Genomic DNA, 15,824 nt, shown 5'->3' with positions numbered 1-15,824 from the left:
GTCTGCGTTACCATCAAAGGGTTCTGATACCATACTCTTTCTCGGACGATTCGCGCTCTGGATTTGGTCTAGTCGCAGCGTCTTCCATCGTGTGACGAACCGTTTGTGACCAAACAGGATATGGAGATGGTTTTATGTGGGAGGGTTGTGAGTTACTAGAAGCTGTACGGTCAAGCCGCATGTCCCAGAACGTTCCTACAGCCTTAGGTATCAGCAACACAACTCGTGGAACATCCGTCATTAGAGTTGCACTCACCTCCGAAATAAAGGGCATGAGATCTGACCATTGGAACGCCTCCCAATTTGGGGAGCTGAGGTCGAACTTGTGGGATAAAACTAATAGGGCTTGTTTCAAAGAACGGTTCCGGGGACTCTGGAGATCTTTCAGGGCACTGTGCCGAAGGCAATACTGGAGACGGAGTGTTGATGCATATTTCGGGGAACTTGGGAGTTTTTGGGCTCGCATTCTCTACGCGCCTCGGATTAGTCAAGATTTGGCGAAGAATAGGGCTCAAAACTTACCTCGTGCAATCTTGGACAGCGTGTCCGGTTGATGTCTGTTCACCTCTTTCCGAACTTTCGCAGAATCGACAAGTCTTCCATTGAGCCAGACTTGACTTGACTTGCCCTGGAGCCCTCTCTTATCAATACGATATCCTACATGTTGCCAAAGCGCACGGCTCTTGTCTTTTGGAGCTTTCTTTCTGAAGCCCCAAACTCGCAATTTGTACTCAAGCTGCGACTTACTGCGTCTGGTTAGGAAGAATGACCTAAGTGAGGAGTAGGCAGGCGTACCTCACGACGAACCCGACAGATTTCAGTCGACTCCTCGTCTCCTCTTGTGATAAGTTCTGCTCAACGATCATCTGTCTAATGCTGTCTTTGTGCAGCTGCCAGTCGGCCTCAGCAGGCCGTTGCTGCTGAGAGGAGCGCATGTGTACAATAGCAGACAACGAACGGTTGGCTTCGGGCAATGCTGTTGTGGGGAATTCAACCTTGGAACCAGAGGGGACAGAGCCTTATTTGAAGGGTTGCTCGACGTATGTAAGCCAAAGCTGCTCTGATTGGTTGCAGCCAATATCTCAAAGCTCTACTGAGGCTGTGGCCATTATCTGGCGCTCATTGGTTCGAACCTGTATCTGAATGCCCTGTCTTACTTTTTTCGTGGAGGTGTGTCATATGCAATGCAGCTTCTGCACATCTGTTGGAGGGGTGGTGCTGCAAAATGCGATCACTCATTGGTCTAGCCCAATATCCGAAAGAAAAACCAGGCAAAAGTAACAAGCACGTAGATGACTTCGGCGCCTTGTTTGTCCAGATAGAATATGCTTGTTTACCGTTCATAACGAGCAACGCAACAGTGAGTTCTGGGAGACCTGGGAACATATAAGGTTGCTCTGCACACCACACATCTCACAGGAACCACTCTCACGATGTTTTCACAGGCTAAGTGATCACCTTCTGCGCGGCAAGTCACAGTCAAATATAACTAATACCTTTTCTCTTTCCACTTCCATGAAGACGACTGGTCACTAAAGCAAGCGGCCCCCCTCCCTAACCGCGGAATATTGTTACCGGCGCTGCTCTCTTGAACCAAGCCGCTCGCGTTCACAGCTCCTAATTACGCTAGGCGAGCACTGGGAATATTTGTGACTTTCGCAGCATTGCATCGTGATGGAGGTAACTCTCGAGGCCATCATTGCGATCGTATCGCTCGTTGTGGGGCTCCCCTCGACTATCTTCATCATCTGGAAATGCTGCTGCCGCCGACGATGCTCGTTTGGTCATGGTATGCTGAGATAAGTCTAGCCCTAGGATCGGACAAAAACTGAAAGCATTCAGAAAGATTGAGACGATTTGACTCGCCATCTGATGAAGAGAGCTTCGCACAGCGGCGTTCAAACCCAAGTTTCCGTACTTCACTTATTTGCGTTTGCCCTTGCCGAAACCCCTGCAAATGCGGCATTTTCGGGCATTCTCACACGCCTTTTTTCGACGTCAATTAACAACGTTTTCGCGAATAACGCAGTGCGTGCGGCATGCGCCCGAGTAAAAAAGATACCTCTAAAATCAGTAAGATCAGGGCAATCGAACGGTACTCTTTTTATTCGCGTTCATCGACTTTTCATTTTTGATGTTCTTGATTAGCTAAGCGCGTAGGAATCGGGCGAAAATATCCCATTTTCGCGAACTTCGTGAAAACGGACGATTTTCACCCGACTACCTCGGCAAAAATAACGAAAAATGAAAAGTCGATACACGCGAACAAAAAAGATACCGATTAATAGCCCTGATCTCACTGATTATAGCGGTATCTTTTTTATTCGGGCGCATGCCGCACGCACTGCGTTATTCGCGTTAGAAGTGGGCAAAAACGCGTTTTTTCTCCCCGACCAATGGGGGAAAAAGGGTGCGAGTGGCCTTAGGTTGCAGGGGTTTCGGCAAGGGCAAACGCAAATAAGTGTTGGACAGTCGTAGGATTCCAGGTAGATGCGGCCCCGTACCCAAATAGCTTCTACGGTCTGCATCCACTCGAAGGCAGGCCGGCATGCAGGACCCATGAAGTTGCATATGTAAGAACTTGAGCAAAAGAAGGACCGAACAAGTTTCTATGTGAGCACAAAATGGAAATTCCATGTATGAATATGACGCAAATATTGAGCGGTCTCTAATGATTTGAGATCCGATTTGATTTGATAGAAGCGGTGCTACCAGTCCGGTGTCAGTGAGATGGGAATGAAAGAATGACACTGTCGGTAGAACAGCTTCAGAGGCCCTTTCGTATTACATAAGCCTATTTGATCTGCAGCGGCCAGCTTCTGCGGGTGGCTCGTGCATAGATAGTGGGTAAGTTCGCCTGAATAGTGACGTGAAGTTACTGCTTCCTCGCCCAAAGGTGTCAACCGAACAAACACTGCAACACTACAACCCATTCGAACTCGCCATGGCAGATAGCGAGCGCCCAAGATCGCGCTCGCCCCGGCGCGACCGCGATCGAGACAGAGACAGACCTAGAAAACAAGGAGGTTTTCGATGGAAGGACAAGAGCCGCAGAGACGACCGCGATGATCGTGACGACAGACGGGGCCTTGAGCGCGGCTACCGCAATCGATCCCGCTCTCCCCGTCGCGACCGAGACAGAGATCGCGAAAGATACAACGACCGCGATCGTGATCGCAATGACAGCTACCGCCCACGCGACCGCGACCGTGACCGCGATCGCGACTCAGGCCCAAGAGAAAGCAAAGCCGGCTCCTCGAGCTCAAAGGATACGACGAAGCCACCCAAGAGAGAGAAGCCCGCGCCCGCACCTGCTGCTGCCGGCGGCGAAGAGATGATCATCGTCCACGTCAACGACCGACTCGGCACGAAGGCTGCGATTCCTTGCCTAGCCTCGGATCCCGTCAAGATGTTCAAGATCCTGGTGGCGCAGAGAGTCGGTCGGGAGCCCCACGAGATCCTGCTGAAGCGCCAGGGAGAGCGGCCATTCAAGGACCACCTTACGCTGGAGGACTACGGTGTCAGCAACGGTGTGCAGATCGACTTGGAGGTTGACACTGGTGATTAAGGAGCAAGCATTGCGGATAAAGCACGATTCAGGTGGATGGACCGAAAGTCGGGGCTGAGGCTGGCTGCCTGAGAGGCTTGGAACGTCTGGGCATGCACCTCTACACGACTGATTTCACTTTGGCGTTATCGGAAGACCACGAAATCATGGGTTGAATGGTTGGAGATGAGGATACCCATTCTCGAACGACTTGCAAAGACTTGCGCAAAATGGCATTGTATACTCAGGTATTAAATTACGTGTAAAAAGCATTCCAACAACATTCATGCTTACATACTGCAAGTTAGGCTGGGCCGTACCGCGTCGAATTCCTTGAACCCCTGCCTGCGTAGCTCTAAGATTCTTGCCTCAATTCTAACGATGAGGCCGCCTATGTTGCCTGCGGGTTTACTTCCATTTTTCACTACGATCGTCATCGTCGTTGCTGTCATTATCTCTGCTGCCGTCGTCCTCGATCGAACTCATGAAATACACAGGAAGTAATGCTGCGCAAACACAGGAAAACGTAGGCGGTCCCTTAATTGCCTATTACATGAGCTGGGCATGAGCAAGACTTATGACACAGGCCGCCAGCCAGCACCATCGTAGACTGTTGCCATTGGTCACTTTGAAAGCAAGCGTCTCAGTTAAGGTCACGTGGCTCGCGCAAGACTCGCGTTTTGCCCCGCCCGGGCCTTCGCGCTTGCGACGCGCCCTTCACTTGACAATCCCCAAATCTTCGCCGTTGACTCAGAGAAAGGAGCAGCTGCGTGTTTATTCATCGAGTCATCCTTTCCACTTTCCAACATTATTTTGAAAGATCAAAATCTCCGACGTGCGGCATCTTGCATCACATCCCCATCACCCTTCTCCGCCGGATCACCACAATGGCCAGAACCGCTGTCGCCCAAGCGTCGCCAGTAGCGCGCGACATCACTTCTTGCAAGATTCCTGAGGGCGAAGAAATGCAAATGCAAATCGACCGCATCGCCGCCTCCCACCGAGGCACGCAATTCGAGAAGAGAGTTTGGACCGCCCTGTGCCAAGTACCCAGGGGTCACATCACGACATACGCCCTACTTGCCAACCATCTCAAGTCATCACCAAGAGCCGTTGGCAACGCGCTGCGCCGCAATCCATATGCGCCACAAGTTCCATGTCACAGAGTCATTGCCACTGGTGGAGATCTTGGAGGTTTCAAGGGCAAGCGGCCTAAGAACGGAGAGGGCATCACTCTGGATGAGAAAAGGTCACTTCTGCGGAAAGAAGGAATTAAGTTTGGGTCGAATGGCAGAATTTTGGGAACCCCATTCATGGCTTTCATTTGATTATTGACCAGACTCCAATCAAAATCGATAGCTCTGATGGATTCCGTGCCAAACGCTTGTCGCGGTGACCTACGCACTCGCCGTCCCTTCTTATGAATGGCTCCGGGTAAAGTACAACTTTTCCTCGCAAAAGTCAGCTAGTCGACAAAAGCACCAGCCAACCCCGGACTTTGAGTTGTCCGCATTGAAAGAGCTTCGACGCTTTCCAGCGACCTGGAGGTGGGATTGCTTGCCTAATATGGCAAGTCATGAAGCAAGCTTCATGCAAGATCGCGGCGAGATTCCTTGGCGAAACGGCACAGGTCGGCCGTCACATACACACATCACCACTTATCGATCCTCCGATTGTCCGACTTCACCAAAGTTCTTCCTTCACTACAGTCAACTTCGTCGGCATGATTTCTGCACCAATGCCTTGCACTTGTTCAATTAGCCATTCCTTCCATGGCACCTTCGACTGTTAGCGGTATGCATCTTGATGGCATGCCCTCGTGAGCGGATTTTGGTCTCAAGCGCGAACACATATCTTCCTCTCAGTAGAGGAAAATATAAAAGAGGCCATTTCTCAAGACAAGTTTTGATTTATCACAACCAACTCAGCTTTCTACATAGCAGGCATGCGCTTCGAAACCATTTTGACCATCTCCCTCCTGACGTCTGCCACGGCGGCAGTCACGTTGCCCAGGCGCGATGCGACCTTCGAATCCGGCACCCCGGTAACCAAAGAGATCACCCTCCCAGACGGCCACACTCGAAGTGCCACCTTCTTCGCCGAATTCACGCCAGAAGACAGTGCCGACGCCCCGGCTCCGATTTCTCGCAACCTTAACGCGAAGCGTGGCTGGACACCAAGTTCGTCGTTCTACGATTTATGTGGCGGCAGCTCTTTTACCAATAACTGGAACTCCAACGCCCCTCTTGTAGATGATTGCCAGTTCTTGCAACAATACTTCGCGAGCACCGGCGGCTACTTTCGAGTCGAAAACTCCGACCTCGATGCCAATGGTGTTTCGCGGTCGCGCTTGGTCTCGATCAACACTTGCGGCTTCTCGGTGCGGGCGAATCCACGCCCAGTGACGGCAGGCTACATCGGCAACACCGACGTCTCCGACCTAGTTCGAGATTCCATCTCGGGATTCTCTCAGAACAGCCAAGTCTCGGTGGGCGGAAACACTGGATGTCAGGATGCTGATGGCGGCCAGTGGCATCCGGATTGGCTCATTCAACGGTTTACTTAGGAGAAATGGACATCACTTCAAGAGGTGTCGTTGAACTGACGTCGTGATGAGTTACGAGTCAGCTTGGTTGCACCCTGTTTAAGTTTCTAAAAAAATCCGCGATTCAGTCCGAGGGTAATATATCATCAGTGTCACAGCCCGCAAATTGGCACGCCGCCCCGCAAGCGTCGTATGGAATTCCGCCCCCAAGAATGTCATGAACTCAACTCCATGTTGCATTGGCCTTCCCGAGCACGACTTCGCCAAGATGTGATTTTTGGACAACTTCTTGTCCCAAAGCGCTGATGAAAGTTGCCGGATTTCAAGTCGTGCATTTCGGTGGCGCTTGAAAGCCTACTCCAGACGCCTCTTCGAGATGCGCCAGTCAGCGAACTGCTGTGAGAAGACACATGCGCGCCTTTCTAGAGGCACGTTACGTCCCAAACATCACTTGATCAAAATCTCAGTAGCGGACTTCCACCTCGCTGCTCACAAAGCGAAGGAAAACAAGTGCTCGTATCGAGATGGCTCTCTGTCAGCGCCATGCACATGGCAGACTTTCACTCCCATATAATGAACCAGAAGCATTGAGGTCTTCAACAGAATCCCGAGCACTTGCGACAAGCGCGCACATCAGGGGTCAAGATGAAGCTCATCGCCGCCTTCGCGAGTCTCCTCGCCACCCTCGCCGCCGCAGCCCCAACCCCTCAGGAAGACGACCCCGCCGTTGTGGTCGGCATATCGTTCACCTATGAGAATGGCACTTTTACCGACCTTTTTGACGTACCTGAGACGCTTTCAGGATATCCCGTCGGTGAGTCTACCTCAATCGAGCGCATCCCCGGAGCCGAGGCAAAGCGACCCCCTGCTGACACTTTTGACAGCCAGCAGCGGCATCGTGACAAACGTCTTCATATACTCTCCAGGCAACAATCCCGCGCGCTGCGCGTTTCTCGAGCCAGAGCCCAGCAGACAGGGTCTCGGTGCGGTCTCGATTATTCATGCGACGACTATCGAGCTAAGTCCGCCGGGAGAAGTGGGCTTCGTGCAATGCAACAGGACGTAAGCCATTGGCTTGGCGCAGCACCGAGTCTTCCGCGACAGGGCCTGTGATAAGGGAACGCGAAGGCCTGCAGCAGAGCCTCAACTCTTTTGTGCGCCCACAACACACTTCGGACCCGAAGAAATTGGAAGGATAGATAGAACGATAGTCCCACCATCGGAATGAATAAGACATTGCGTCAGCCCAACAGACCGTCCACGTTGCGCACGAGCTCAAAACAGACCTCACCACCGAGATTTGATCCCGGCGCAGTTGTCCACTCCAAGCCCACCAGCCCGCCGGCCCCTCATCCCGAACACACACACGTGCTGGCGTGGAGGAGGTGAAGGGGCCCTTCTCGAAGTATGGGGCCGGGGTATTTTTTTCTCTCCTGCAGAGCTCAGGTGTATCGGCAGCTACCGACTTCGGGACTCATCCGAGGCTAAGGAAGACGATACGGCGTGGTCGTACGCGGATTTACGGTTGTTGGTGACTCTGTTCGAGGGGTTAAACCAAATGTTTATCAATATCGCCGAAGTTATATGGTTCGACGTCGCCACCTGCAACGTTTGGACCTCCTCTTTTCGCCCCGGGCCGGTGACATCGCGGCCCTGCTAAGCTTCGGAGCAAAAGTCTGGATGTTTAGACGTTGGAGCCATTTTAGGCCATGCAACGGCGACGCTAGTGGGTGCTATTGGCCGAGAAAAGAAATCCCATTCGAAAAAATTGGTTTCCTTGGTGGTGTGGACGGGAGAGGCGGCAAAGCTGCCACCTGCATCTCGCATCGGCACATGTTGTCGTTGGTCCTGCGAAAACATGGCCGCCATCGCCGGAAGAAGGAACATGTCCCTGGGACTATCGAAAACCGACAGGAGAAAAAGAAAGGAGCGCACCTCTTCGTGGACCGAATGCACCCCACACGCTTACGGACTGACATGCACATGTCTTAGCCAACCTTGGTCTCTCCCTGCGTCAACTCAAAATAGACCACTCGATGACGACAAACGATTGAGATATTCGCGCCGCTAACACGAGCATGTTTGTGTGTGGCGTTCCGACGGCGTAGGGCACAAACCGTCAGCCCTTCCCGTTGCCAACGTTAATTCGGCTCAGCTCAAATGTCGTTACGAAATTCTCGATGTTGGAAGCCAGTGCCCCGTTGAAGAAGGCTTGGAAGCCAGCATCAGGCCTGTGCTGCAGGAACAGGACGAAGACCAGATGGAGATGGGGCCAGATCAGGGGGAAGAGCAAGGGTCGCATTCGCCGCCAACGACCTTTGCCAGGGCCGATTGGGGGCGCAACCGAGGTGAACTCCACGAGTCAGGGATCACTTATCGACATGTCTCCCACTTGCAGGGCAGAAGCTGCAGTGGCGGCCGAAAGAATTCAGCACCAACAGTGATTGAGTGAGCACACATCGAGTTGTTGCTGCGCATGTGTGTTGGACGTTGCGACCTGTCTTGTTCAGCTGTTCGTCCGATGCATACGATGCGCATCCCCTGACCAGCACCCCCGGCACTTGGCGACATTCGAATTTATGCGACGCCCCCAGTCATTTTCTTCCATAAACCTTCCAGAAGGCTGCCCTATGGATCGAACGACTGACACGCACGACTCATTTCCAGCGCCCAGCATCTAAGCCCCAAACCCGAACCGCTGGCCTCCAAATTGTCGGATTCCTTCAACCGCACGCACGAACCCGTCCAGAGAACCCTCGTGTCGATCTCCAGAATAAAGACCGAAGAACTCGAGAAAGGTGCAATGCCAAAGGACCCCGGACCTTGCTTCAAGGAGAAAACAATGGGGACTGTAGCTCCGCAGACTTACCCCGTGGCCGCCACACAATGCCGGACAAGCTGCCGAAAAGGGGAAAAACCTAGTCACGGCCCTGGCGCCGCGGATTGAGAGTCTGCGGCCGGGAGGGAGATTGACAGCGTCCCCTTCCCCTCTGGGCCTTCGTCTACACAGCCCGGTCCAGATGTTCGCAGCTTCTCCTCCTGTGCCTGTGCCGCAATCAAGGAAGAACCAGTGAACCAACTGCCAACTGTGCATTGCTCCTGGGTCATCCAAGAAAGCCGGACCGTCTTCAATATAAAGACCATCCCGTCATGGCCCTCTCGCTTCATCTCGCCGTCAGGAGTCTTCCCTGCAGCAGCCTAGTCATTCCTTTAAACACCCTCTCCTCAAGGCTCTCCGCTCCTCCTCCTCCAGCCCTGCCAAGATGAAGTCCTCCATCATCGCCACGGCCCTCGCTGCCGCGCCCTTCGCCGCCGCCGGCGTCCTTCCCAAGCGCGCCGACGACACCTGCCGCGTTCTCCCCGGTGATGCCGCCTGGCCTTCTACCGACTCCTGGAACACCCTCAACACCACCGTCGGCGGCAAGCTCATCGCGACCGTCCCCATCGGCTCCGTCTGCCACGACCCCAACTACGATGAGGCCGCGTGCACAGCGTTGCAAGATGCTTGGGTCCTTCCCGAGACGCAGTATGTCCAGGCCCCTCACAGTAAACCACCGCAAAGTCACAACCACTAACAAGCCCCAGCTTCCCCTCCTCGTCTTCCGTGATGCAGAGCTACTTCGCCAACCAGTCCTGCGACCCCTTCACGGACCGCACCCTCCCCTGTCTCATCGGCAACTACGTCCAGTACGCCGTCGAGGTCACCTCCGCCCAGGACGTCGTCGAGACCGTCAACTTCGCCCGCGACAACAACATCCGCTTCCTCGTCCGAAACACGGGTCATGAGTAAGCTTATTTCGTCCGGAAGTTCTCTCCCACACTCCCGCTAACCCACTTGTCCCCTAGCCACCTCGGCCGATCAACCGGCGCCGGAGCCCTCGCCGCCTGGACCCACAAGCTCAAGGATATCGAGGTGACTACCTGGTCCGACGATCTCTGGTCCGGCCCCGCCATCAAAATGGGCGCCGGTGTTCTCGGCTACGAGATCACCGAGGCTGGCAAGTCCGCCGGCCTCGTCGTTGTCGGCGGCGAGTGCCCCACCGTTGGCCCTGCCGGTGGTTACATCCAGGGTGGTGGCCACTCCGCCCTCACCACCAACTTCGGTATGGCTGCCGACCAGACGCTCGAGTTCGAGGTTGTCACCGCCGACGGCAAGATCGTCACTGCCTCCCGCACGGAGAACTCTGACCTCTTCTGGGCCCTCAGCGGTGGTGGCCCCGGTACCTATGGCGTCGTCACCTCCGTCACCGTCCGCGCCTACCCCGATGCCAACATCGGCGGTGTCGGTCTGCAGACTGCCGCGTCCTACACTACCCAGGAGAAGTGGTGGCAGATGCTCGACTCCTTCCACTCCCTCCTCCCCAACATGACCGACCAGGGCGCCATGGTTGTCTTCCTCTACAGCAGCTCCATCTTCGCCATCAACCCCCTGACTGCCTACAACAAGACGGCCGAGGAGGCCAAGGCCATCCTCCAACCCTTCCTCGACGTCCTCGCCGACCTCTCCATCCCCTACTCCTCCGCCGCCACCAACTACTCCAGCTACCGCGACCACTACGACAAGTGGATGGGCCCCCTCCCCTACGGCCACGTCGAGGTCGAGTCCTACAACTTCGGCTCCCGCCTCGTCCCCCGCTCCGTCCTGTCCGACACCACCTCCCGTGCCACTTACATCGACGCTATCCGCTACGGCGCCGACACCTACGGCGTTCTCTCCGCCGGTGTAGCCCTCAATGCCTCCGCCCCCGCCGGCGTCGACAACGCCGTCAACCCGCACTGGCGTGACGCCACCATCCACGTCCAGTACTCCACCGCCTGGAGCAACGATCCCGCCCAGTGGGACACCATGATCTCCGACCAGAAGCGCATGACGGACGACATCATGCCGCCCATCGAGGCCGCGACCCCCGGCAGCGGCAACTACGTCAACGAGGTCGACTTCAGGATCGACGGCTGGAAGGAGAAGTTCTTTGGCAGCAAGTACGACAAGCTGCTGGAGATCAAGCAGAAGTGGGATTCCACGGGTGTGTTCTACGCGCTCAAGACCGTCGGTAGCGATGTTTGGGACGTTGCCGCTGATGGCAGGATGTGCCGTGCATGATTATGATGGGATTTTGGGAGGCGTATTTGGGTTGTAGTACATATATCTAATGCTGACAGGGGCTAAAATGCTCTCATTCACTCGTTCACAAACAAGCCCTCTTCCATGCAAAACGTGACCTCCCAAGTAACGGTATTAGATTAATTGAAATGAAAATCTAATGACGAAATAAAAACGCATCGAACTCTAAGACGTTGATCTATATGCATGACTGTATCGCCGATTCATCAAAGCACCTCATTCTCATCCCGACAAATCCATGGTCTATAATCTAAACCCTGACGACACCAATATCTCTTATTTGGGGATTTCAAGCACAACACGAGCTAGCCCGTCTGGTGAGGTGATGCTGTGCGCGTGAAACTCGAGTCCCTGGTCGACTGTTCTCCCGGGGTTCAGGTTCATCACAATCTGACTCAAGGCAATCTTCAATTCGATTTGGGCAAAGCTAGCAGAGTGTTAGTAGAGCTCTAGGCCATTGCGATAAAGAAACTTGTAAACGTACTTTTGTCCGATGCAAGCCCTAGACCCGTGAGAAAACACGACGAGGTTGCGCTGCATGTCGTGGGCATTCCCAGCGTCAATCCAGCGCTCTGGCTTGAATTCTTCGGGTTCCGGGAAGACAGTTGCGTCGTTGCAGTAGAACGAAGCCGAGGAGCAGACATTGTACTATCGACCGTGTCAGACACGCTGCTAAGAAATTTCATGAGTTCTGGAAACTTACGCCTTCAGGAAGGTAACACCCGTGGGTGTTGAGGCCTCCCTTGGGCACCTCACGAGGCCATCTGCCCCTGATTGGAATGCTAATCCTCATGGCCTCTTTAATGCATGCTTCCAGAAGGGGGATCTTCTCCAGTTGTACAATATCCGGCTGCTCATCAAGAGAATCAGGGAAGTTGCTGAGTAACTCTGTCTGGAGGTTGCTCCACAGGTCAGGCTGCTCGTTGAGGTGGTAAATGGCGGTGGTCAGGACTAAAGCAGTTGTTCCCGTGCCTGTGAATCCACATGGTCAGTGACATTTCTATAGATGCAGTCTGACAAATGGAATGAGTTGACATACCAGCGCCGAGCATCAAACTCCCGTTCTGCACCAAGCGTTGCGGTGTAATGTGAATACCGTTGCTCTCAGCGCGGGCAACCATGCTGTCGAACATGATCATCCCAGACTCCTCTTCCTGTTGCTCCTTCTTCTCCTTGAGACGGTCGAGCGCCTTCTCCGCTCCCTGTTCCTCAGAGTCAGCATATGAACACAAGTCTCTCCTAGAAACCAACTTACTTGGTGAATTGGTCCAAATCCGAAGGACATGAACTTCTGAACCACGCCAAAGATGGGCTGCAGGAGCGGGAACTGCTGGAAGAGCACCACCAGCGGCGCGAAAGTCTCGAAACCGACGAACAAGGGGTGATGGAAGTCCTCCGACTCAAGCGCCCCGGCCTTGGATCCAAAACTGAAGCCAGAGACGGTGTCGAGGGTAAGGCACTGTGTTGCATGCCACAAGGGAATGACACGACCTGCCTCCGCATAGCTCCGCAACTGCTTCACCCACGCAGCCACGTTCTCGTACATGTTCTTCTGGTAGCCGGCGAGGTTGGCGCGGGAGAAGGCGTGGGACATGAGGCGCTTCTCCTTTGCGTGGACCTCCTTGTTGGTCTCCGAGAAGACGCTCGAGTCCGGGCTGTGGAAGGCGTGGTAGTAGTACTTTGACTTTTGAAACTTTGTGTTTTGGGAGTAGATTTCTTTGTGGAAGATGTCGATGTCGTGGATGGAGACCTCGTCTGGTGAGATTCTGACTACTGGGCCTAAGAGTTGGGAATTAGTATGACGTTTAGACGCTGGGTGACAGCGATGAGGACTTGCCGTATTGCTTGTGAAGCTTTGAGAGGTCGTTGCATGCGTGACCCTTGAAGTCGGAGTAGAAAAGCCATAAAGAGGTCGCCCCAGCGAGTTTGGGGCCTGGGATCTTGGCTAGGGGGTGGAAGAAGATGTTGTAAATAGTGCGTAGGATGAGATATGAAAGAGCCAGCGCAGCACACCCGCCGGCTAGCATAGAATGGGAACTTGTGAAAGGCATTTTTATTCAAATTATGAGAAAAGCTTGTGTGATTGCGGAAGCGTTTTCAGATGATTTTAGGTGTTGGAGTTTACTTGTGTTGATGAGGCCTACTGTCAAAATCCAAGGGCGGAACGCCAAGCTTTTTATTTACAATTTTAAAGAGCAACTCAACGCACATTCTTGCTGTAGACGTCATTCAAGTGAATTATTCTGGATGTCGAAAGAAAGACGATGCAAAGCTCTTGAGATCGTCTTCAAGATGGTGCTGAGTGGCTTGCCTTCGGGCCGTGTGTGGTCCCCGGCGATAGAACATAGATCTCGCGGGCCGAACACGTCTTTCGGCCAACGGCCGCAGCTGCGGCCGTGTTTCTCTGCAACAGTTTCTCTGCAACAGTTTCTCTGCAAAAAGGATCGACGCCTCGAAAATGGACGCGGGGTTCGGAGCTTGAGTGGCCGACCATGCAGTCGGAAACACACTCGTACTCTGGCGTCTGAGAGGCGCTGTCGCTATGAAGCCGCCAGCACGTCTAGCGCCCATCACGCGCAAGCGCCGCTGGCGATCAACGGGGAGTTGGAGGAATGCGAACTCTTAGTCAGCGGCGAAAATGCGATATGCTTAAGCAGTTGCAGCTTTGGTGTCGGGATAAGTTCGAGACCGTCTGCCCTGACGTCATCCAGAGATGGCAGTGTATTTGTTGTCTGAGGTCTAACTTGACAACATCAGACCGTGAGTCCGAACTCGCTTATCTGATGTCTCTAGGCAAGGACATGATAGAATCACCGCTGTTCATTAGCAGCGGCATTGTGCAGTGCCCATGTGATGACCAGCAACTTGTATCTTGTTCGAAGCTCTGCAGATGTCTGTTGTGAACCTCATGCTCCCGTCAGTATTCGAAGCAGTTCTGCCATGCAAGTCTCCGTATCTCCGTGTGGAACTCCGCGAAGACTTCCAATAAATTGTTTTCTCCCCTTCTAACCAAAGAGCCTCGTATAAACCCCAATTACATCAAAAGCAATCACTTACACTCACCTGGTGCCCCTCGATCTTCGGTAGCCAGCAGCAATTGCACGATCCCCGTAGAGCCTCATGCAGTGTACCAAACACCTCGACAAACACAGACTATTTACGATCACCCGTCCCGCCCAGAATCGTCATCTCACCTCACCTCAAACACTGCTTACGGCTGTCCAGGCTCACCGAGTGCCCAGACAGGCTTGCTGCATATCGCCCCCGCACGTCAGACGAGCAGAACAGCCACCCCAACCCGCCCAATCCAGAATCGTCGTGCAGTCCAAGGCGGTTCCCCCCCCGTTTCCCCCCGTAAGCCGCCCGCCAAGGGTGCCGGCGAACCAGTCAGCAACTCCCGGAAACGAGCCCGGGAGCCTTGGTGAGAATGTCGGTATGCTTAACAGCAACCACTCGTCCTCGACCTCACCCGTAGCCTGGTCGGGCGGCTGACATGCACGTTGCCTTGATTACGTGTTTCGTGATGCGGATACAGCAGAACGTGATGTGAGCGTAACGTGGTAAAAAGGGGGGAACGGAAGGAGCTACTTATACAACCAGAGAGAGATGCATGGTCTGAGAGAGAAAGGATCCGGTTGACTATGACATTTCCACCTCGCATTTTCTTCAAGATGAGCAGCTGCACCCAATCTCATAGCTTCTTCTTCGGGCACTTCACCCGGCGCCTCTGCACTCGCTGCATGGAGCCCTTCACTTCGCAACATGTCTGCCTCCAGGAGCAGAGCCTTGTGTGCGGGAGTAAGTTGACCCGCCGCAACTGCTGAACGATTCAGTAAGTTTGTCTCCGAGACTGAGGAGTGTGGGGTTTAGCTCACTGACGTTGAAGTTTGTCTTTGTTGCGGGCGCCGTCAAAACTTTCACATCGGTAACGACCAACCTCTGGCTGGTTTGCACAACTCTGTCTCGTGTCTTTTACACTGGCGTCTAGGTGTGTCAGTCCTGAGTCTTGAACTGTTAGCTGGGACTGATTTCCAGTGTCAAGTACCGAATGTGATTCTTCCACTTGGGAGCAGCAACAGCAGGTTCTGTGCGCACAATTATAATGTGGGGGGTAGTTTCTCTTGTTTGGGGGAGTTTATCAAGCAACATGAGGCTTAATGGGAGCTCCATCGTTTCTGTTGACTTGCCTTCAGTTACCCATGCCATGCTCCTAGGCAGGTAGCAGTTTTCATCATATCATCTATACCAGCATATGGTCTCTCTCAATTCAAATCGTGGGTATTATCGTCTCATTCCAGGTTTTTTGTATGCCGGCCCAAAGTCATGCTATGTATTGTACAAGCGTAAGCCACGCCACCCGACACCCCAGACCATGCCAACCGCCCGTAAACCGCAAACCCATAGGGGAACCGAATGCCTATATGTTCATTAACAACATCCCCCTACCCAATACCCTAGGCCTTGACACCGATCAAAGCACTTGCAGTAAATCACGTTGCGTAGGGCGTCGCCATGCCTCATTCATAAGATTTCGTCGGGAGACATGCGGCGACGCGTAGGAATAAGACCCCATTGACTGTCGCCGGGATGCCCGAAGACGCCGTCGAACA

General features: G+C 53.7%; 7 protein-coding genes across 7 annotated transcripts; 5 read left to right on the top strand and 2 right to left on the bottom strand.

The window, feature by feature from the left end:
- Positions 1-511: 511 nt before the first annotated feature.
- On the bottom strand, positions 512-866 carry CGCS363_v003843 (uncharacterized protein; the record flags this gene model as incomplete). The annotated part of the gene is made up of 2 exons (XM_036635692.1): positions 512-746; positions 796-866. 2 exons carry the CDS (start codon positions 864-866, stop codon positions 512-514), a joined length of 306 nt encoding a protein of 101 aa, XP_036499301.1.
- A 2,078-nt stretch (positions 867-2,944) lies between these two features.
- HUB1 (Ubiquitin-like modifier HUB1) lies at positions 2,945-3,568 on the top strand (the record flags this gene model as incomplete). The annotated part of the gene is made up of 1 exon (XM_036635691.1): positions 2,945-3,568. The coding sequence occupies one exon, from the start codon at positions 2,945-2,947 to the stop codon at positions 3,566-3,568; it is 624 nt and encodes a 207-aa protein (XP_036499302.1).
- An 866-nt stretch (positions 3,569-4,434) lies between these two features.
- On the top strand, positions 4,435-4,875 carry ogt (Methylated-DNA--protein-cysteine methyltransferase; the record flags this gene model as incomplete). The annotated part of the gene is made up of 1 exon (XM_036635690.1): positions 4,435-4,875. One exon carries the CDS (start codon positions 4,435-4,437, stop codon positions 4,873-4,875), a length of 441 nt encoding a protein of 146 aa, XP_036499303.1.
- Positions 4,876-5,492: 617 nt separating this feature from the next.
- CGCS363_v003840 (uncharacterized protein) lies at positions 5,493-6,113 on the top strand (the record flags this gene model as incomplete). Its single annotated transcript, XM_036635689.1, has 1 exon — positions 5,493-6,113. One exon carries the CDS (start codon positions 5,493-5,495, stop codon positions 6,111-6,113), a length of 621 nt encoding a protein of 206 aa, XP_036499304.1.
- Positions 6,114-6,737: 624 nt separating this feature from the next.
- On the top strand, positions 6,738-7,158 carry CGCS363_v003839 (uncharacterized protein; the record flags this gene model as incomplete). The annotated part of the gene is made up of 2 exons (XM_036635688.1): positions 6,738-6,906; positions 6,977-7,158. The coding sequence occupies 2 exons, from the start codon at positions 6,738-6,740 to the stop codon at positions 7,156-7,158; spliced, it is 351 nt and encodes a 116-aa protein (XP_036500229.1).
- A 2,197-nt stretch (positions 7,159-9,355) lies between these two features.
- ZEB1-6 (FAD-linked oxidoreductase ZEB1) lies at positions 9,356-11,193 on the top strand (the record flags this gene model as incomplete). Its single annotated transcript, XM_036635687.1, has 3 exons — positions 9,356-9,618; positions 9,678-9,878; positions 9,939-11,193. 3 exons carry the CDS (start codon positions 9,356-9,358, stop codon positions 11,191-11,193), a joined length of 1,719 nt encoding a protein of 572 aa, XP_036500228.1.
- A 297-nt stretch (positions 11,194-11,490) lies between these two features.
- BOT1-1 (Cytochrome P450 monooxygenase BOT1) lies at positions 11,491-13,265 on the bottom strand (the record flags this gene model as incomplete). Its single annotated transcript, XM_036635686.1, has 6 exons — positions 11,491-11,641; positions 11,699-11,862; positions 11,918-12,186; positions 12,254-12,416; positions 12,470-12,993; positions 13,094-13,265. 6 exons carry the CDS (start codon positions 13,263-13,265, stop codon positions 11,491-11,493), a joined length of 1,443 nt encoding a protein of 480 aa, XP_036500223.1.
- Positions 13,266-15,824: the final 2,559 nt, after the last annotated feature.

This window comes from Colletotrichum siamense (assembly GCF_013390195.1).
Source record: "Colletotrichum siamense strain Cg363 chromosome Unknown KSG_Cg363_contig02, whole genome shotgun sequence".
In the NCBI taxonomy this organism is placed as follows: Eukaryota; Fungi; Ascomycota; class Sordariomycetes; order Glomerellales; family Glomerellaceae; genus Colletotrichum; species Colletotrichum siamense.
This window is presented reverse-complemented; position numbering and strand designations above follow the sequence as displayed.